Source organism: Salvelinus alpinus, chromosome 22 (assembly GCF_045679555.1).
Source record: "Salvelinus alpinus chromosome 22, SLU_Salpinus.1, whole genome shotgun sequence".
NCBI lineage: Eukaryota > Metazoa > Chordata > Actinopteri > Salmoniformes > Salmonidae > Salvelinus > Salvelinus alpinus.
In genome coordinates, this window is record NC_092107.1 from 14,254,121 (window position 1) to 14,274,489 (window position 20,369).

The following is a 20,369-nucleotide window of genomic DNA, read 5'->3' on the forward strand; positions in this document are numbered from 1 at the left end:
CCATGTCAAGTATTTTTATTGCAAAATTAAGCTGCCTTACACAATCTTATCATAGAGCAGTACTATGACCTTGTGGGATAGTCTCTATATTTTGTGTACTTTTATAATAGGAGAATCAGGGGAAACATTAACTCCAAAATAAACCACCTGATAGAGAAGTCCAGCGATGAAGAGAAGGACCACTCTGGATTGTTCTCTCAGTAGGGCTTGCGCTGAACAGGAGAGATAGGGTACACACACAATGAGCAGGGAAGTCTCTCTCACACAAACACTCACTCAAGCACACCCACACGTATACAGTCATGTAGGGTTGTCAAGATAACCAGTATACTACAATACCTGATTTTCAAAAAGGAAAACAAAGCAGACTAAACTCTATGGTCCTTTAAAAAACCTACAGTGTGTCAATTATTGTGTGCTATAGCTTGGAAAAGAAATGTGATTCTGGGTGACAACATAAGGCTGCTTGTTTCCAACATTAGGACTGTTTTCCTCAGGAAATGTAGTCTGCTTCATGTTTTGTTTCATTGCCACGATATCTCTGAGTATCGCAATACTGGTATCGTGATAACCCTAGTCATGCTACACACACACACAACTGCTGCAACCAAACCCTTAATATACTGCTCAGTTCATACACTGCCCCCCATCCCACCTTCTCCAGTACATGTGTAAATATTGGACTATACAGTGCCTTGGGAAAGTATACACACCCCTTGAGTTTATCCACATTTTCTTACGTTACAGCCTTATTCAAAAATGTATCAAATAAAACAAATTGCTCAGCAATCTACACACAATAACGCCAAAGTGAAAACAGGTTTTACATTTATCTGTTTTTTTTAAAGCCCAGAAATACCTTATGTAATTAAGTATTCAGACCCTTTGCCAAGAGACTCGAAATTGAGCTCCGGTGCATCGTTTCATTGATCATCCTTGAGATATTTCTACAACTTGATTTGAGTCCACCTGTGGTAAATTCAACTGATTGGACATGATTTGGAAAGGCACACCTGTCTATATAAAAGGTTCCACAGTTGACTGTGCATGTCAGTAAAAAAACAAGCCATGAGGTCGAAGGAATTGTTCATAGAGCTTGGAGACAGGATTGTGTCGAGAAACAGATCTGAGGAATGGTACCAAAAAAATTATTCAGCATTGAAGGTCCCCAAGAAAAGTGGCCTCCATCATTCTTAAATGGAAGAAGTTTGGAACCACCAACTCTTCCTAGAGCTGGCCGCCCGGCCAAACTGAGCAATCAGGGGAGAAGGGACTTGGTCAGGGAGGTGACAGAGCTCCAGAGTTCCTCTGTAGAGATGGGAAAACCTTTCAGAAGGACAACCATCTCTGCAGGCACTCCACCAATCAGGCCTTTATGGTAGAATGGCCAGAAGGAAAACACTCCTCAGTAAAAGGCACATGACAGCCCACTTGGAGTTTTCCAAAAGGCACCTAAAGACTCTCAGACCATGAGAAACAAGATTCTCTGGTCTGATGAAACCAAGATTGAACTCTTTGGCCTGAATGCCAAGTGTCTCGTCTGGAGGAAACCTGGCACCATCCCTACGGTGAAGCATGGTGGTGGCAGCATGATGCTGTGGGGATGGTTTTCAGCAGCAGTGACTGAGAGACAAGGCAGGATCGAGGCAAAGATAAACAGAGCAAAGTACAGAGATCCTTGATGAAAACTTGCTCCAAGGCACTCAGGACCTCAGACTGGGGCGAAGTTTCACCTTCCAACAGGACAACGACCCTAAGCACAGACAAGACAACGCAGGGGTGGCTTCGGTACAAGTCTCTGAATGTCCCCCCGAACTAACATCTCTGGAGACCTGAAATCGCTGTGCAGCAACGCTCCCCATCCTACATGACAGCGCTTGAGAAAATCTACAGAGAATGGGAGAAACTTTGCAATTACAGGTCTGCCAAGCTTGTAGTGTCCTACCCAAGACGACGCAAGGCTGTAATCACTGCTAAAGGTGCTTCAACAAAGTACTAAGTAAATTGTCTGAATACTTATGTAAATGTGATATTTCCATCATTTAAAAAAAATATGAATTTGCAACTATGTCTAAACTTGTTTTGATTTGTCATTATGGGGTATTGTGTGTAGATTGATGAGGGGCAAAAACTATTAAATCAATTTTAGAATAAGGCTTTAATGTAACAAGATGTGAAAAGTCAAGGGGTCTGAATACTTTCCGAATGCACTGTATATTTTGCCTTCCTGTATTGTACTTATGCTAAAATGCTTTCTATTCTACTGCCATTTACTTTGTTCGTATGCTTATCTTTTATTATTTCTTATTGTTGTTGCATTGTAGAGAAAGAATCTGCAAGTAAGCATTTTGTTGGATGATGTATACCATGCATATCCCGTCTATACTACTAATAAAACTTGAAACACACACGCGGTTAGGTATGAAGATGTACCCACCTGATTTGCTTTTCTTGCTGTAAAAGAAAAACATTCAAAGTTCACAGGATGTCCTAGCAAGCAAACGTCAATTAGCAATATCTCAATTGGGTGACCTCATTAACAAGCTTAACCTGGCAATGACTAAAGGTAAAGGACAGAGTGTGGTGAACTAGAGATGCTCACCTGAGCTCAGGCGGGGTAGCATCACAAACAAAATGGCCACCATGACCAAGATGGATCCAAAGCCAAAGAACAACCACAGCGCAGCGTTCCAACTGTCATACTCTGATAAAACATAACATCCAAAGTTTCAGTCAACGCAGTTTTTTGTAGCATGTTCTCCTCTCATAGCATAATACAGTACATACTGTATGTGCTGGGGCTTCCACCTAGTGGCCATGAATTGGTACTGCATACAGTGTAGTACGCTTGGATTAATATCCTGTGAAGACTATATACATTGAGTATAGAAAACATTAAGAACACCTGCTCTTTCCATGACATTGACTGACCAGGTGAATCCAGGTGAAAGCTATGATTCCTTACTGATGTCTTGTTAAATCCACTTCAAATCAGTGTAGATGAAGGGGAGGAGACAGGATAAAGAAGGATTTTTAAGCCTTGAGACAATTGAGACATGGCTTGTGTATGTTTGCCATTCAGAGGGTGAATGGGAAAGACAAAAGTTTGAAGTGCCATTGAACGTGGTATGTAGTAGGTGCCAGGCGCACCGGTTTGTGTAAAGAACTGCAACGCTGCTGGGTTTCACACTCAACAGTTTCCCGTATGTATCTAGAATGGTCCACCACCCAAAGGCCATCCGGCCAACTTGACACCACTGTGGGAAGGGGGGGGTCAACCATTAGGAAGGTGTTCTTAATGTTTGGTATACTCAGTGTATATAAAATGTATAAAACATGCTTCTGTAAATCTGCAGAAATGTTTATGAACGCATACTGTATCACTGTACGAAATCAGACTGGTTTTTAATCAAGGGTTTAAGGTTTAAAACTCCATGATAAGTTCCTAAACCACCTAACCTGTGACGATGAGGGTGAAGCTCTTGCGGATGGGCATGCGCAGGGAGCTGTGAGACACCCTGCAGAAGTACTTGGAGCCCGAGTCATGCAGGGAAGCGTGGAGCAGGAAGAAGGCCGACAGAGAGTAGGTCCCGTCCTGGTGGTGGCGGTGGCTGGAGTACAGGACAGTGTCCAGCTTCTCTGGTAGGAGGCCTCCACCACTGGGATCCCTGAACCACTCCATCTCCACGTCCAGGGGGTAGTAGCCCTCTGCCTCACACACCACCTTCTGCTCCCCCCTGTCCACCAGGGAGATGGTAGAGTCCACGTTCAAGGACACGCGAGGCGGCTCTGAGGGACGATGTCAGAAATGACTGGCATTACAATGAGGATGTTGGCGGTACTTACAAGGTGATAAAAATGGCAGTCCATGACACCTTTAATTGGTTACATTATGGCTATCATGTCAGAGATGTACAAATTTATAAAAGTGTATACCATATCAGGTAGTGATAATAAAAGTAATTTGCGTATTCTTTCAATGAGCAAATGATGGTGCAAAGCTTCAACGATGAAATGTGTCTGCATCAAGTCCTGTGACCACTAACCCATCCACCTTACCCATGATGTGCAGAGTGATGTCATGGCTACCAAACAGCGGAGGCACTGAGACAAGGCAGACATACGTCCCCTCGCTGCTCTGCTTGGTGAGGGGGAGCGTCAGGGATGCATTGCCCCTACCGATGGCGTTAAGCGGCACCCCGCTCCCCTCCGTCTGGCCCGAGCGGCTGGAGTGGCTGAAGAGCGTGGTGCGTTCGCCACGTTGTTGCAAACGCCATTCCACTGTCAGGTCAGCTGCCTTGTGGTCCACGTCAAACTGACAATGCAAGCTCTGTTGCTTCACTAGGCCCACCCGCACAGAGGGAGAGCGAGTGAGGACTAGCATCACAGCTACACACAGGTCACAGCCAAGGCAGGGCAGGAAGGGGGTGCAGAGGAAGGAGAAATATAGAAAGATTATAGCTAGGGTCTTATTCTGATGCGTGTGACAGACATACGGTACAGTATATGTGACTGACTTTCAGGAGAGAGAAGTATTGGACAATTTACATAAAAATTGTACTCTTACATAGATATACAAATGCCTAAATTAAATAAACAAGGGTATAAAAGGAATAACTGACATACAGTACCAGTCAAAAGTTTAGATACACCTACTCATTCAAGGATCTTTATTTTTACTGTTTTCTACATTGTAGAATAACAGTAAAGACATCAAAACTATGAAATAACATACGGAATCACGTAGTAACCAAAAAAGTGTATATTTTATATTTGATATCCTTCAAAGTAGCCACCCTTTGCCTTGATGACAGTTATGCACACTCTTGGCATTTTCTCAACCAGCTTCATGAGGTAGTCACCTGGAATGCATTTCACTTAACAGGTGTGCCTTGTTAAGAGTTAAATGTGGAATTTCTTTCCTTCTTAATGCGTTTGAGCCAATCAGTTGTGTTGTGACAAGGTAGGGGTGGTATACAGAAGATAGCCCTATTTGGTAAAAGACCAAGTCAATATTATGGCAAGAACAGCTGAAATAAGGAAAGAAAAACAGTCCAACTTTACTTTAAGACATGAAGGTCAGTGAATCTGGAAAATGTCAAACTTTGAAAGTTTCTTCAAGTGCAGTCGCAAAAACCGTCAAAGCGCTATGATGAAACTGGCACTCATGAGGACCACCACAGGAAAGGAAGACCGAGTTACCTCTGCTGCAGAGGATAAGTTCATTAGACTTACCAGCCTCAGAAATCGGCAATTAACTGCACCTCAGATTGCAGCCCAAATAAATGCTAGCGTTCCAGTAACAGACCCATCTCAACATCAACTGTTCAGAGGAGACTGCGTGAATCAGGCCTTCATGGTTGAATTACTGCAAAGAAACTACTACTAAAGTACACCAATAAGAAGAGGAGACTTGCTTGGGACAAGAAACATGAGCAATGGACATTAGACCAGTGGAAAACTGTCCTTTTTTGAGATTTGACATTTTTGGTTCCAACTGCTGTGTCTTTGTGAGATGCTGAGTAGGTGAACGGATTATCTCTGCATGTGTGGTTCCCAGCATAAAGCATGGAGGAGAAGGTGTGATGGTGCTTTGCTGGTGAGTGTCAGTGATTTATTTTGAATTCAAGGCACACTTAACCAGCATGGCTACCACAGCATTCTGCAGTGATACTCCATCCTATCTGGTTTGCGCTTAGTGGGACTATCACTTGTTATTCAACAGGACAATAACCCAAAACACACCTCCAGGCTGTGTAAAGGCTATTTGACCAAGAAGGAGAGTGATGGAGTGCTGCATCAGATGACCTGGCCTCCACAATCACCCAACCTCAACCCAATTCAGTTGGTTTGGGATGAGTTGGACCGCAGAGTGAAGGAAAAGCCTCCAACAAGTGCTCAGCATGTGGGTACTCCTTCAAGACTGTTGGAAAAGCATCCCAGGTGACTACCTCATGAAGCTGGTTGAGAGAATGCCAAGAGTGTTCAAAGCTGTCAAGGCAAAGGGTGGCTACTGTTAGGTTCTGATTATTAGAGTAAGAACTCAGACACTGAAAGCTCAAACCAAGCTTATTCTTCCCAAAGGATCGAACAGCTGAATCGACGAAAACATTCACACCAGCACTAGTATTTAACCCTTTCTCCTATGCTGAGTCTCCTCCTACACATCTGAACAGCCAATGCATCTCTGTTGCTAGACAAAACCTTCAGTGATATCGGTTCTTCCTCACGTCATCTGACCTGACCTCTGCCCCAAAGTGCTCACTCCTCCCCAACTCACGGCTGTCATGGTGCCTGGTACCAGACTGTCTCTTCTCCTCCCAGAGGATCCCTGATGGCTAACAATAACATATCCTGACATAATGTAAACGTTATACATTACCCACTCTCCCTCAGTGACATGAATAAGTATATTTCCATTCTCAGAACCAAACACCACTTTGAAGAATCTAAAATATATTTGTTTCACTTTTTTGGTTACTACATGATTCCATATGTGTTATTTCATAGTTTTGATGTCTTCACTATTATTCTACAATGTAGAAAATAGTAAAAAAGAAAAACCGTTGAATGAGTAGGTGTGTCCCAACGAGTATCTGCGGGTTTTGGTTTTTTCCTTTCAATTAAGACCTAGACAACTCGGGGAGGGGAGTTCCTTACTAATTAGCAGTGGTGGAAAAAGTACCCAACTGTCATTCTTGAGTAAAAGTAATGATACCTTAAAATACAAAATGACTCAAGTAAAAGTCACCCACTAAATTCTAAAAAGTCAAAAAACATTTGGTTTAAAATGTAGTTAAGTATCAAAAGTATAAATCATTTCAAATTCCTTATATTAAGCAAACCAGATGGTACCATTTTTTTTTTTTTTACGGAAAGCCACAGGCACACTCCATCATTCAGACATAATTTACAAACGAAACGTGTGTTTAGTGAGTCGGCCAGATCAGAGGCAGTAGGAACGACCAAGGATGTTCAGTTGATAAGTGCGTGAATTTGACTATTTTCCTGTCCTGCTAAGCATTCAGTACTTTTGGCTGTCAAGGAAAATGTATGGAGTAAAAAGTACAATATTTTCTTAAGGAATGTAGTGAAGTAAAAGTAGTCAAAAATATAAACAGTAAAGTAGATACCCCAAATAAGTTAAATTACTTGAAAGTACTACTTAAGTTAAGTACTTTACACCACTGCTAATTGGTGACCTTAATCAAGTACAAGGGTGGAGAGAAAACCCAGACTCGGCCCTCCGTGGAATGAGTTTGACGTGATCTACTGCATAACAAATAGACAGAATGAAAAGTCTGCATTACTTGAAGTGGTTAGCGCCGCTCTGTCTGCGATGGCGGCCCAGTTGCGGTAGTGTGCCTGGCCAGGTGTGGGTGTTGCAGGGGTGTGTCTGAGGAAGCTGGTGATGATGAATACACCGTCGGTGTGCCGTATGGTGCAGGTGAACCAGATGTCATGCTCCTGGGCTCCTAAACCTGGCCAACGCATCTGGAGGCCCTCTGTGCTGTACCTGCGGATCTCACACTGCAGCTGGTGCTCCACTACTCCTTCAATGTACTTCCTCATGTCCACCTTAGAGCCTGAACACACGGTTTGAAGAGCACCTCTCAGTGTTGAAAACAACAAACATTAACCAGTGAAGAACACATAACCAAATCTGACATTTGTTCAGCTGTTTCTCTCATTCACCTGTAACAAGGAAGGTGATAGTATTAGGGTTCAAAGTACTGTCCCCTGGATGGCCAAACTGCAGCCCAGCGTCTCTGTGTTGGTACTCGGTTTCAGCATGTCCCTCATCATTGAACGTTACACTTTCATCCACCAGCTGACAGGGCAGCCAAGGCACCTGTTCGAAAGACTGGATTCCTGGCACCTCTGTCAAATCGAGGAATAAGTAGAATAATCACTATGAGAGTTTAAATTTAACTTCACTTTTAAAAATCAATCATAATTATAGGCTAACAAACATAACTCTGAACGAGCACAACATGCCTGAAACCATCAGATTAAAGAAATATGATAGCAAAAAAAAAAAAAAATAGGTCATAAAGTAGCCTACCTCCACAGAGAAATAAACAGATAAGAATATTGACGTTTAAAATCATGTTACAAAACGGTCTTCTGGACCTATCTTTCCCTGTGCCATTCAACTCGAAGAGCTTTCACTTTCATTTCAGACAACTTGACGCAAAATGAATAAAACAGAACCTGCTTGTGCAGCTGTCCGTAAAACACGTTAACATTTGATTTTTACAATGGCTTGTAATAGTAAACTAATAATCAGATAAGTGAATGAGGAAGAAAGTGTTAAACTACTAGGCAAAACAATATTAAAACCAAAACATGCTACTGCAACTAAACAACCCTCACTATACATCCATACCATGAGTGGCGCTGTAAAGTTAAAGTACATTTTGACGCTCTTCAAAAAAATAAAATCCCGCCCACGTGACCGTGATGCGGCCGTAAGAAGAGTTGTTTTGAGTGATCGAAAAACACGTTTCTTTCATTGGTTTCTTGTAATATCGCCTTGGAAAGTAAGTATCTAGTTAAAGTATTAAACTTGTCTCATTTTATTGCAATTAGTAGAATGCATTGAACAAAAATGTACACGTGCTCTTCGTTGTAGTTGGCTTGGCGTGGAATTGGGTCCAGCGTGGATGAAAGGATGCACGTTTGAAGACTGAACTGCGCCTCACCCAAACACAATGAATCAAGGTAGCAATGAGATTTGAGTTGAATGCATTTGCTTATAGTTATAACATGTTATCTGTATGTATTTTCATTATTTGCTGAACTAGCTAGCTGACAATACACATTATTTACGGTCAGGTGTGAACTATGTAGAGCTGTGCTTTAGGGTAAATCTATTTCAAGTCAATCACTTTGACAGCACCCCTTTTGATTTTAACTAAACATGTCATTTTCCCCATTGTAGAAGTGCTCAGTGACTTTTGACCTGAATGGCAAAACATTTTAGAAATGTGCTCAAAGTTGACCTATTTTGCATACCAATTGACTTTTTCCACATTTTGTTATGTTACAGCCAGTAATAAAATTGATTAAATTGTTCTCAATCTACACACAATACCCCATAATGATGAAGCAAAAACCTGTTTAGACACTATTGCAAATTATAATAGAAAACTGATCACTTTTACATAAGTATTCAGACACTTAATCAGTACTTTGTTGAAGCACCTTTGGCAGCAAGTCTTCTTGGGTGACGCTATAAGCTTGGCATACCTGTATTTGGGGAGTTTCTCACATTCTTCTCTGCAAAGCCTCAAGCTCTGTTGATTGGGGAGCGTCGCTGCACAGCTATTTTCAGGTCTCTCCAGAGATGTTCAATAAGAATCACTCCTGCATTGTCTTGGCTGTGTGCTTAGGGTCGTTGTCCTGTGGAAGGTCAACCGTCTCCTCAGTCTGAGGTTCTGTGCGCTCTAGCAGGTTATCATCAAGGCTCCCTCTGTACTTTGTGCCGTTCATCTTTCCCTCGATACCAACTAGTCTCCCAGTCCCTGCTGCTGAAAAACATCCCCACAGCATGATGCTGCCACCACCATGCTTCAGACGCTTGGCTTTCAGGCCAAAGAGTTCAATCTTGATTTTTTCAGACCAGAGAGTCCTTTAGGTGCCTTTTGACAAACTCCAAGCGTGCTGTCATGTGCCTTTTACTGAGTGACTTCCATCTGTCCACTCTACCATAAAGGCCTGATTGGTGGAGTGCTGCAGAGATGGTTGTCCTTCTGGAAGGTGCTCCCATCTCCAGAGGAACTCTAGAGCTTGTTCAGAGTGACCATCGGGTTCTTGGTCACCTCCCTTCTCCCCCAATTGCTCAGTTTGGCCGGGCGGCCAGCTCTAGGAAGAGTCTTGGTGGTTCCAAACTTCTTAAATTTAAGAATGGAGGCCACTGTGGTCTTAGGAACCTTCAATGCTGCAGAAATGTTTTTGTACCCTTCCACCAGATCTGTGTCTCGGCGCTCTACAGACAATACCTTCAACCTCATGGCTTGGTTGTTGCTCTGACATGCGCTATTTACTGTGGAACCTTATATAGACAGGTGTGTGCCTTTCCAAATCATGTCCAATCAATTGAATTTAACACAGGTGGACTCCAATCAAGTTGTAGAAACATCTCAAGGATGATCAATGGAAACAGGATGCACCTGAGATCAATTTCAAGTCTCATAGTAAAGGGTCTGAATACTTATGTAAATAAGGTATTTCTGTTTATTTTTAATATAGTTACAAAAATGTCTAAACCTGTTCTTCGCTTTGGCATTATGGGGTATTGTGTGTAGATTGACAGATTTTTAAAATATAAATACATTTTAGAATAAGGCTGTAATGTAACAAAATGTGTAAAAAGTGAAGGGGGTCTGAATACTTTCTGAATGCCCTGTATACCTTCATCACTGGGGGTGGGGGGGAAAACGGTTGATATTGATATCACTTAAAAGTTTACAAACAGGGTTGTCAAACTATTGTATAATTGCTTAAATATTTATTTAATAATAACTGCCATTTAACCTTAAACATCAACTATCAAAAAACATGTTAACTTTGATTTGTCATATTCACATGTTGTAGCTTAGACCCTTTTTTACATCTGAGGTTGTCTTGTAACTGCCATCGGTTGAGACACAACGTGCTCTTGAATACAGGGTGGGTGTCATGTTTTGGCTGATAAATGTACTAATAAGTTGACATTTCAACTTACAAATGGTACCACAAAGATGGTTGGAAGTCCACACAGAATGTTGATTTGAATGGGAATATCTGTTTTAAATTCTACTCTTAATCTTCCATAGGAAACCTATTGAAATATAGATAATAGAATAGACATGACCATTTCAAGGTTCTACACAGGATTTTTATTAAGAATGTATGCATTGTAATTTCAGAAAATGTCCAAAATATCTGCAGTAAAAGTGGAATGGTGTGTTTCACAGAATTACTTACCCTCTAGTGTTGGGATTGGCTATGATATTCGCTTATTGGTTCCTCCTTCCTGAATGGCATCTGATTTCAAAATGGGAAAGCTGTTTTGACTTTGTAGCTGTGTTAATCAGGTCAAGTGGTCAATGTAGAAATCACTGTCATTTCCTGATGCTAAAATTCTACACTGTTCGCTCAGTTTCAGAAAACAAGCACTGAATAATGTAGGGAATCGGTGTACCATCTAAATCGCTGTGTATTATATTTTTAATAGCAAAAAAAAAATCTTTACAGCTGTTTGAAGCCGGCTGACCAAAACCGAAAGTAAAGGGCTCGAATGCGATTCTCCGCCATGTTACAGGGAAATGGGATGCGGTGGAGGAAATTTGTTTTGAATGCAGCCAAGTGCTGTTGCAAATCACCTAGCTTCCACATAGGTGCTAAACCTGTAATTTCACCCCTATCAGTTGACATTTGAATGTGGGTAGATCGGCAGGTAGGCTAGTGGTTAGAGCGTTTGGCCAGTAACTGAAAGGTTGCGGGATCGAATCCCCTGACAAGGTAAAAAAATGTTGTTCTGCCCCTAAGCAAGGCAGTTAACCCACTGTTTCGCAGGCGCAGAAGATGTGGATGTCGATTAAGGCAGCCCCCCCCCCCCCTCTGCTTCAGAGGGGTTAAATGCAGAAGGCATTCACTTGTACAACTGACTAGGTGATAATAATCAGAAGTTCACATTTCAATGGCGTAGCAGCTAAATTCCAGTGGTCTGAAGGATAGGTCCATGCTATGAATTATTTATATGATTGAAATGACACCCATCCTGTATTCAAAAGCATGTGTCTCAACCGAAGCTTGCAACCCTATTTGTAAGCTTTTTAAATGATATCAAACTCAACCGTTTATCATTTCCATGGATGTCTCATGGTATGGTGGGGTATGCAAAATGGGTCACCTTTGAGCACCTTTATCTCTGGAATGTTTTGGAATTCAGTTACAAAAAGTAACTTTCTGACAACTTATTCCATGGGCAAACATGAATGCTTTTTTTTTTTTATCAACGAGGATCTGTCAAAAAGTGACTGAACTCAAATGGATTTGGCCCTGGCAACCTGATTTCTGTCCTGAACTAACTACTCTCTAGTCTACTCCTGTGTTCATACGTTCTCACTGTTCTGCTTGTGCTTTCAGATTCCTGGCTGAGCTGTGAGAAGACTGCCGTTCTCCAGGGAGGCTTTCTGTTGGCCAACAGGCTATGCCAGCCAGCGTCACTCAGTGCCCTGCAGAAGGAGGACTGGAGGAAGGTTGGCCACCCAATTCTACAGGCTGTCAGAGAAATCTGTGGGCAGGAGCGAGGTAGCTGTCTGAGCAGTGTCCACTGGAAGAAGAAAATCATCTGCGTCTTATGGAGCAAATTACTGGGGCGGGAGAGCGACGAGGACATGGAAATCGGCTGGAGGGAGAATCCATTCTTCTCTCTGCAGAACAGTCTACCTGACATTAACCGAACAGTGATGTTTGAGCTGGTCAAGTTGAAAGGCTTCTCTCAGATCTACGCCCAGCTGCTTTTGTGTCTGCCATCGTCCCACCTGAGTTCTGAGCTAGAGAAGCTAGTTCAACACGTTACCCGAAACAGCACTGAGGAGGACGTCCGCGTCCTGCTGGAGGTGTGGTGGGAGCTGTGGAAGGGCAGGGGGGGAAGGCAAGAGGAGGACGACCTCGATAAGGTCTTTACTAACCAGTGGACCCGCCTCACCAACACCACTGGCCTCTCACCTCAGGCTGCCAAGAGATTCAAGTCAGACCCAGATACCCCAACATCACCACCATCCACCACTGATGTGCTGTCCATTCTTTTTCATGCTCTGGAGGAGATGAAAGAGCATCTGAGCACCTCTGACCTTTGCTACCGTGCCCTATCCAACTGCCTCGACTCCCTGTACACCTCGCATCTGATAGACCAAGCTATCATCCTCCCAGCTGAGGTGCAACTTCAGAGCCTGACCAGTACGGTGATTGTCAGAAAGAGGCATGCTGGGATAGAGAAGTTTGATCTGGTCCAGGTGATAAGCGAGGCCCACAGTGACCTGAAGGCAGCCCACACACCCTCCCAATTTAAACCCTGTGGAATGACACTAATGCAAGCCCTGCAGACTGTCTCACAGCTCACTCAGGCCTGGGAGAAGAGAGGGCTGCTGGAGATGACAGACAGCGGTGACCCCGGTGTCTTGGCACTCTGTCTTAAAAGCTGTCTGGCCAGAGTGCTCGAGTCCCTAGAGGAACGGGCCATGTCTGAGACCATGGATGAGGGTGAGCGCCAGACACTGAACAATGTGCAAAGCACTTTTAGAGGCTTGTTAGGCTCACTGTCCTTCCCCGACACAGAGCGCAACGCTGGGGAAATGGCCCACATTGCCGTAGCCATCATTAACCACCGCTTGGAGGGCTTCCAAGATTTCACTATGCTATTTGCCACTGAACTGAGCTGGTCCCTGAGCATGGAGGAGTGGATCAGCTGTCTGGAGAGAAACAAAACCGCATTCCAGCGAAAGGACATTGTCATGAAATTAGTCTCCACTCTCATTGCAAAGTGCCAAATAGATACTGAAGAAGTAGAGCACTGCAGAAAGCTGAAGGACATTATTGTGAACATTTTCGCAGAGCTCCCCTTAGCTGAGAAAAACACAACGTTAGCGGAAATGCTAACCTTTTCCAAGAAGGGTCTCCAGGGCTCTCTGCCCCTGGCTGTGACGGAGGGCTTTAGTGAGGAGCTCAACATGGCGTTCAACTGCATCATCCAGGGGGGAGCGGCACAGAACAACCTCAGCTTGGCCGTGGCCGCCATAGCCCGCGTGGCCTTTCAGAACCCCGAGGCCACCCTGCGTCGGTGCTGCCATCTAGCGGTGGTGAACCATGGGGCCCACAGCCTCCTCTCCAAGATACTCCAGCAGCTCTCAGGGCTGAGGGGCGGTGCTCCCGGTTGCACAGAGGGGACGGGGAGCTTACTGTGCAGCTGTCTTCAAGATACTGCCATGACTAAACTGTCCTCGGCTAAGGAGGAGGACCAGTTCCTGCACTTCCTGGTTGCACTGATGCAGCCGAGCATTTCCGAGAGCGGACAGAGTTTCCTGCACCCTGAAGAGGTTGTGTGTACCTTCGTCCTGCCTCACCTCTCCCCCTCTGGCTCTAGCACTTGCAGCCTGGAGCTGTGCCTGCGTTTGCTCCACTCTGCATTTTCTCTGGATTTCCAGGATGCATCTCCACACTGGGTCATGAACTGCTCCCCGTTCCCCCTCCTCAGCGTCCTCTGCCAGCTTCTGAACGAGGGCTGCAGGTGCTGGGAGCTTCCTGCAGAGGGCGCACCACGTCACTTATCCATGGAGTCCAAGGTGCTGCTCGTCACTGTGCTGACTGCATTGGGCAAGGTGGTGGGACGGGAGGTGGCCTCAGCCCCCAACACCTGGTCCAGAGCCCTCTTCTGGCTCTACAATAAAGTGGAGGCCCTGGACTGGACTGTTCGCTTCCATCTGAAGGTAGTGTGGGGGGATCACTTCAAAAACGAGGTGCCATTCTCACTGTTGGCTGTGTGCGAGCTGCCGGAGCAGAAGTGGTCTGGCCTAAAGTTGGCCCAGTATGGGCAGGGCACAGGGCTGCTGGCGTGGATGGAGTGCTGCGCCGTCTCTGACGAGATTCAGGACACCATGCTGACCTCCCTGGCTCTGGACCAGCACCGGCCCGACGACGTCAACATGTTCAGCAAAGGCCTGCTGGTGGCCGTGACGCAGACCCTACCCTGGTGCACCATCACCGAGTGGGGCAGGCTGCTGAGAGCCATGCGAGAGTTGCTCCGCTCAGGCCGTCTCCACGTGCCTTACTCTCTGGAGTACGTGGACTTTCTCCCCCTGCTGGACCTGCGGGCCTTCTCCTGCGAGCTGCGTCTGTCCGTGCTACTGCTGCGTGTCCTCCAGCTGCTCTGTGGCTCCAGCTGCAAAGACTGGCTGCCTGGCCAGGGCTGGGCCCACGTGGGGCGGCTGTACGCCAGCGCCATGAGAGAGGTCATAGACTCCCTGAGGGGAAAGCTGTCACAGTCTTCCTCCAACAAAGACCCAAAAGAGAGGGCAGCTACCACCACCGCCAGCCAGGAGGTGCTGTTTGTACTGAGCCAGCTCTTCTGCCATGTGCAGCACATTCAGGTGATGATGCCCGGCGGTCAGTGCGAGTCCCTGTTCCTGTGTGCCCTGGAGATCCTGACCCACTACGAGGCAGTGCTGGCCGCACACCCCAGCAGCAGCTCCCACCTGGAGACCGAGAACACTCGCCACTTCTTCACCACCATCACAGACAACCTGGACAGCGCCGAGATGAAGGCTGTGTTGCATCAGAAAATTGCTCAGCTGTCGTCAACAGGTTGATGCACATTTAAGACAGCGCTTGAATGAGGGTTTATTGTTCCCAGCCTCAATGTTCGGACCCAAAATGTACTTTTGAATAAAACTGACAAATTGCATGTCTTTCAATGGTTTATTAAGCAAAACAAACTTTGACCATCCACACTAGGACACAAGACAGGGTTACAACTTGACCAAAAAGCTTGGGCTGTCAGTGCTAAACCTATTACATTTGTCTGTCAAATCTATTTTCTAGTGCAACATTTCACATACTTAATTATTTTAGGTAACTATGAAAAATACATTTGGGGATTAGAAGTTATCCTGACTAGTCATGTATGGTGTCACTCTTTCAGGTAGAAAACAATTATTCAAAAATCACTAAATATTTATTGCACAAACTACATAGTACAGATGGTGTCTGACCCCTGAGATTTTTTTTTAAATACCAGTAATTTTGTATTCATAGGCAGTTGCATGTCCTAAATTCCACAGACCGTTCCTTTAGAGGCAAGGATTGAAATAACTCATGGCATTGAAGACCTGAGGGCAAAGGAAGCATAATTGACATGTTGCTAACCACAGAATTAGATGGCACCTCTAATCTGTCTTTGAGCCATCTTTGTGAGCAGGTTGACCCATTGACCCAGTCTGACGCAGGTAGAGGCGATAGGCCTTGCGACACAGCAGCACAAACCAGTAGATCTGAGGTGCCAGTATGGATAGGTTGGCTAAGTTGCACTTGAGCTGTAGATGGAAAGGCACTTTGTGGAAGGGAATGGTGTACTGCTGACCATACACCCAGTACATGTAGGGGAAGAGCAGGATACGGCAGGTGAAGAAACTCAGCAGAACCATCACACCGTTGACTCTGTGAAGCCATGAGTCCTCTAGTCCCAACTAGAGAGGAAAATATATGGATTGTTTAATGATTGTACACCGAGTTATAGTACAATTCATACTATGCTCAGACTTCCTAAAGCGCAACAAAAGGGGTTTATGAATCTGGGAGTAGCCTTACCTGGATCAGAACCTTTCCTAATGAGACAAACGGAGTGCTGAATTCTGCCATGAAGAAACAGCCAATGAAGAAGTCTCCACCTAGACCAGTCCTGAGGAACTGGGGGGGGGGGGGGGGGGAACAGCATGATATGAGTATTAAAAACTAACTCATTGAGCACAGCCAGGTTGAGGATGACACTGCCAATTCTCAATAACAAAAATTTCAACTGCCGATGTAACACATCAGACCTAAAGTTACTGTACAGTAATTGTGCTCTGTCCTCACCAGAGTGATGGGCATAAAAACCATGAGGAGGACCATGTGATGAACCACCATGAGGGGATGCCGGAGGAGGAACTGCTTAATGGTAAGGAGGGAGTGCTTTCTGTACTCCTCGTGCCCTTTGACCTTTTGACTGTGGTAGTTACTCAGATACATGGCGTAGATATCAAAGGCCATGTAAGGAGCACCAAACCACACAAATTCATTGGTCAGTCTGTGCCTAAAGAAGATGGTGACATACCAGTACATTAGGCTCATGATGAAAGTAAGCACTTACACTGGATTTTGTGTGTTAAACCTGATGATTTAACCAGTGAAAAAAATAGAAATGTGGCCTTCTCCTTTATCACTGAATCCTCTTCCTACACCCAATGAAACTGGAGGGTAGAGTAAAATATAAATAGGGCTGTGTTTTGGTTAATCATGTCACATGACCTGGAATTAAACATTTAATAAAAAATAATAAAAAAAGAAGGTCCCAAACAGTCATTCTGATGCCCATGTAAACTAACATTTAGTGACTAAAATAAAATCACCCATAATTTGTTTTGGATAGAAATGCTAAAAATTAGAAATTATATTTTTTTCCTCTCATGGCTAACTACCAGGAAGTTTGAAAAGACAGGCTGAGTGGGCGAGAAACTTATATTCATGAGCCCGACGTTGAGTGACAGCTCTTTGAAACGCCCATGTCAAGCAACTTGAATGTAGTGCTGCAGTAAAATCATCAAGCAAATTTGGTGATACACAAAGCAACTCAAACACTGACATTGTATCAATTTGTTTTTGATTTTGCTATACATCTTCAATTTCTCTTGTGAGGCGGTTCACAACAACACTGACAGGTGTGTTGACTTGACAACTGCGTCCGAGTTTTGAACGACCCTCCCCCGCTCCCTTTTTGTTCCATGCTGGCTGAAGACCTAGCTGGACAGTAACTAACTACAGACGAAAGGGGAAAATATAAATATCTTTGCCATAGATGATTAGGATAAACTTAATTATATTTGCGGAGACCGTACAGTCAAATTGACTGTTCATGACCTTACGCTTTTTCAAAACAGTTTCCTTTTTTACTATGAATAATTGAGGAACAGTTTCAGTCACGAAGGAACTGAAAACAGCCAAACCCTGCAGATAATGAGACCACAGTGTTAAAATTGGTGGTGGGGTGGGGTTGTGCTCAATTTAATCTCGAGAGGACTCTGGTGACGGGCTCTTGTTGTGCATGTCAGTCTTTTATCTATAAGTGTACTACGGCCTCTGCCCCAAAAACTATTGTTTTTAATGGCTCTGGTTGTAACAAAGAATCACTGGTTATATTTCCACTCAGTGATTGCGTAATCTCCTCTCTACACGTGATGATTGCTGTTTAAAAGGAAATTATTTAAACATGAATTCTTACCTGTCAGACATCACATCATTGGAGGCTGTAGCAATTATGAACCCAACAATAGTAGCCAGAGTGGCATAGATAGAGGACAGCAACCTTGTGGAGAGATGGAATACATGAGATGAGGCTATGCAAAGTGCGCACAATTGGTTTTTCATTGGTTTTAATATTAATTTAAAATAACAAACAAATTGTTTTATATTAATTTATTGGTGCCAGGTAACGGGTTATGTAGACAATATAGGGTACGTTATAGTGATTATATATTTCTAGATAGGCTTCATTTAGTGTATTTTAATAAATAAATTATTTTCAGATAAAGCATTTTTTCGGTTGCATATACGTTTTTATTTAGACCCTTTTTGGAAGTCCATCTGTCGCTCAGTGAAACGCCATTCTTTGGTAAGTAACGTTACCAAACGTATTTTGACATTATTAAGCTTGAAAAACGGATTAATGGCAAGTTAAATTGCTCTTGGTTTTAAATGAGAATCGGCATCTTCAATGTCTCCTGTAAATCCAGTTTGCGGTTCAGTTCTGATAGATTTCTCCGGAGTTGTTTCGATAGAACTGGAAATCTGCTCACTGAAATACCTAGTGTCAATTACTAGTTAAGTCATTCAATGACAAGAACTGGTTATGAATACGGAAATAGTCACAATAAAGCCTACCTTTCGCTGACCACAAACACATCTGCATCATTCCAATTTTTGAAAGCGGATTCAAGCACTTTCCTGGATATGAAGAACAGTCCCGGGAAAAATAGAACGCCACAAGCTAACATATACATGATACACACGCATTAACCAGCTGCACGGTCTAAATACGAGGAAGCAGGAAGCGAACCGTACTTGTATGCGTTCACGCCGAAGATGCAAATTAATAGTAGCTGAGCCTTTTGACCTCAGGTACTTTTCAAATAATTTTGCGTCTGACTGGAAGTGTGCGGAAACCTTCAAAATAAAAGTCGACATTTCAAAACATTGCAATGTCGATTTCAAAATAAATTACAATTAATCAATGACCATTTATTTGTATTGTGCTTATAAGCAAATCCAACAAGAAATTTATGAAAACAATGAGAAATATTTATGAAAACAATGAAAAATATTGTATAAAAACATTTTTAAGACTGGTTTACAATTTTAAAAAAAGAACTGTGCAGAGATAAAAGCGAGGTTGGAAGTACTTATAAGTAGGGTCTTTACTAGACATATATTTTTTTTAGGGTGAATGTCATCTAAATATCCAGCAGCACTTTGTACTCTGCCTATTCCATTGCCCAGAATGCAATACACCAGGGGTGTCAAACTCATTCCATGAGGGCCTAGTGTCTGCTGGATTTTAGTCTTTCCTTTCAATTAAGACCTAGACAACCAGGTGAGGGGAGTCCCTTACTAATCAGCGATCTTAATTAATCAATCAAGTACAAGGGAGGAGCGAAAACCCGCAGACACTTGTCCCTCCTTGGAATGAGTTTGACATGTGCAATACACAGTATATGGAAATAATTTGGTTAAAGATTTTTTTTAAACTATTATTTGTGCCAAGGTTAAAATGGGGTTGGAAGTACTCAGTAATGTCTGTAGAATCTATATGTGACCCGATTCAGGAAACTAGGCATATGTCGCAAGTCACGAATTCACAGGAGAACTGTTTGAACGTAAAAAAAAATATTTTTATCAAAATGTTTTTGGTGGGCAGAAATGCCTTCTCGGGCCTCCCGGGTGGCGCAGTGGTCTAAGGCACTGCATCGCAATGCTAGCTATGCCACCAGAGATTCTGGGTTCGAGCCCAGGCTCTGTCGCAGCCGGCCACGACCGGGAGGTCCATGGGGCGACGCACAATTGGCCCAGCGTCGTCCAGATTAGGGAGGGTTTGGCCAGCAGGGATATCCTTGTCTCATCGCACACTAGCGACTCCTGTGGCAGACCGGGCGTAGTGCACGCTGACCAGGTCGCCAGGTGTACGGTGTTTCCTCCGACACATTGGTGCGGCTGGCTTCCGGGTTGAATGTAGTTGAATGTTGAATGTAGTGTCAAGAAGCAGTGCGGCTAGGTTGGGTTGTGTTTCGGAGGACGCATGGCTCTCGACCTTCGCCTCTCCCGAGTCCATACGGGAGTTGCAGCGATGAGACAGGACTGTAACTACTACCAATTGGATACCACGAAATTGGGGAGAAAAAAAGGGGTAAAAAAATGTATTTAAAATAAATGTAAAAAAAAGAAATGCCTTCTTGAACATGTGAACTTTCATATGCCTTAAAATCAAATTGTATGCCATCTGTAAATACGAATAAAATTGTTAAATTATGAGCCTAGTTGGTTTAGCCACAGAAAAAGTCAGCAACCTTCTCGCT

The 20,369-nt window shown here is 43.8% G+C and overlaps 3 protein-coding genes across 5 annotated transcripts; 1 reads left to right on the forward strand and 2 right to left on the reverse strand.

Moving 5' to 3' along the window:
• On the reverse strand, window positions 1-8,387 carry LOC139549061 (tapasin-related protein-like). Of its 2 annotated transcripts, XM_071359160.1 has the most exons (8): window positions 8,066-8,387; window positions 7,696-7,881; window positions 7,311-7,586; window positions 4,060-4,389; window positions 3,460-3,789; window positions 2,603-2,704; window positions 2,438-2,454; window positions 1-212 (listed from the first exon to the last, which is right to left on the reverse strand). In XM_071359160.1, exons 1-8 carry the CDS (start codon window positions 8,109-8,111, stop codon window positions 198-200), a joined length of 1,302 nt encoding a protein of 433 aa, XP_071215261.1. In that variant the 5' UTR covers window positions 8,112-8,387; the 3' UTR covers window positions 1-197. The 2 variants fall into 2 exon arrangements, with proteins under 2 accessions (XP_071215261.1, XP_071215260.1); XM_071359159.1 differs by lacking the exon at window positions 2,438-2,454 and having other exon boundaries at window positions 8,066-8,385.
• Window positions 8,388-8,451: 64 nt separating this feature from the next.
• LOC139549060 (gem-associated protein 4-like) lies at window positions 8,452-15,451 on the forward strand. Its single transcript, XM_071359158.1, has 3 exons — window positions 8,452-8,543; window positions 8,636-8,724; window positions 12,136-15,451. Exons 2-3 carry the CDS (start codon window positions 8,715-8,717, stop codon window positions 15,354-15,356), a joined length of 3,231 nt encoding a protein of 1,076 aa, XP_071215259.1. The 5' UTR covers window positions 8,452-8,543; window positions 8,636-8,714; the 3' UTR covers window positions 15,357-15,451.
• On the reverse strand, window positions 15,452-18,959 carry LOC139549063 (TLC domain-containing protein 3A-like). Of its 2 annotated transcripts, XM_071359161.1 has the most exons (5): window positions 18,682-18,954; window positions 18,023-18,106; window positions 16,621-16,837; window positions 16,354-16,452; window positions 15,452-16,232 (listed from the first exon to the last, which is right to left on the reverse strand). In XM_071359161.1, exons 1-5 carry the CDS (start codon window positions 18,798-18,800, stop codon window positions 15,933-15,935), a joined length of 819 nt encoding a protein of 272 aa, XP_071215262.1. In that variant the 5' UTR covers window positions 18,801-18,954; the 3' UTR covers window positions 15,452-15,932. The 2 variants fall into 2 exon arrangements, with proteins under 2 accessions (XP_071215262.1, XP_071215263.1); XM_071359162.1 differs by lacking the exon at window positions 18,023-18,106 and having other exon boundaries at window positions 18,682-18,959.
• Window positions 18,960-20,369: the final 1,410 nt, after the last annotated feature.

Bases quoted from the DNA above. Each gene is read 5' to 3' on its own strand.
- LOC139549063 (XM_071359161.1), bottom strand. From the start codon at position 18,800: ATGTATATGTTAGCTTGTGGCGTTCTATTTTTCCCGGGACTGTTCTTC. The intron at 18,107-18,681 runs GTAGGCTTTATT...TCTCTCCACAAG, and splicing joins GTGTTTGTGGTCAGCGAAAG to GTTGCTGTCCTCTATCTATG. The intron at 16,453-16,620 runs GTGAGGACAGAG...CCCCCCCCCCAG, and splicing joins TTTTTATGCCCATCACTCTG to TTCCTCAGGACTGGTCTAGG.
- LOC139549061 (XM_071359159.1), bottom strand. From the start codon at position 8,111: ATGATTTTAAACGTCAATATTCTTATCTGTTTATTTCTCTGTGGAG. The intron at 7,882-8,065 runs GTAGGCTACTTT...TCGATTTGACAG, and splicing joins CTGTTTATTTCTCTGTGGAG to AGGTGCCAGGAATCCAGTCT. The intron at 7,587-7,695 runs GTGAATGAGAGA...CCGTGTGTTCAG, and splicing joins TATCACCTTCCTTGTTACAG to GCTCTAAGGTGGACATGAGG.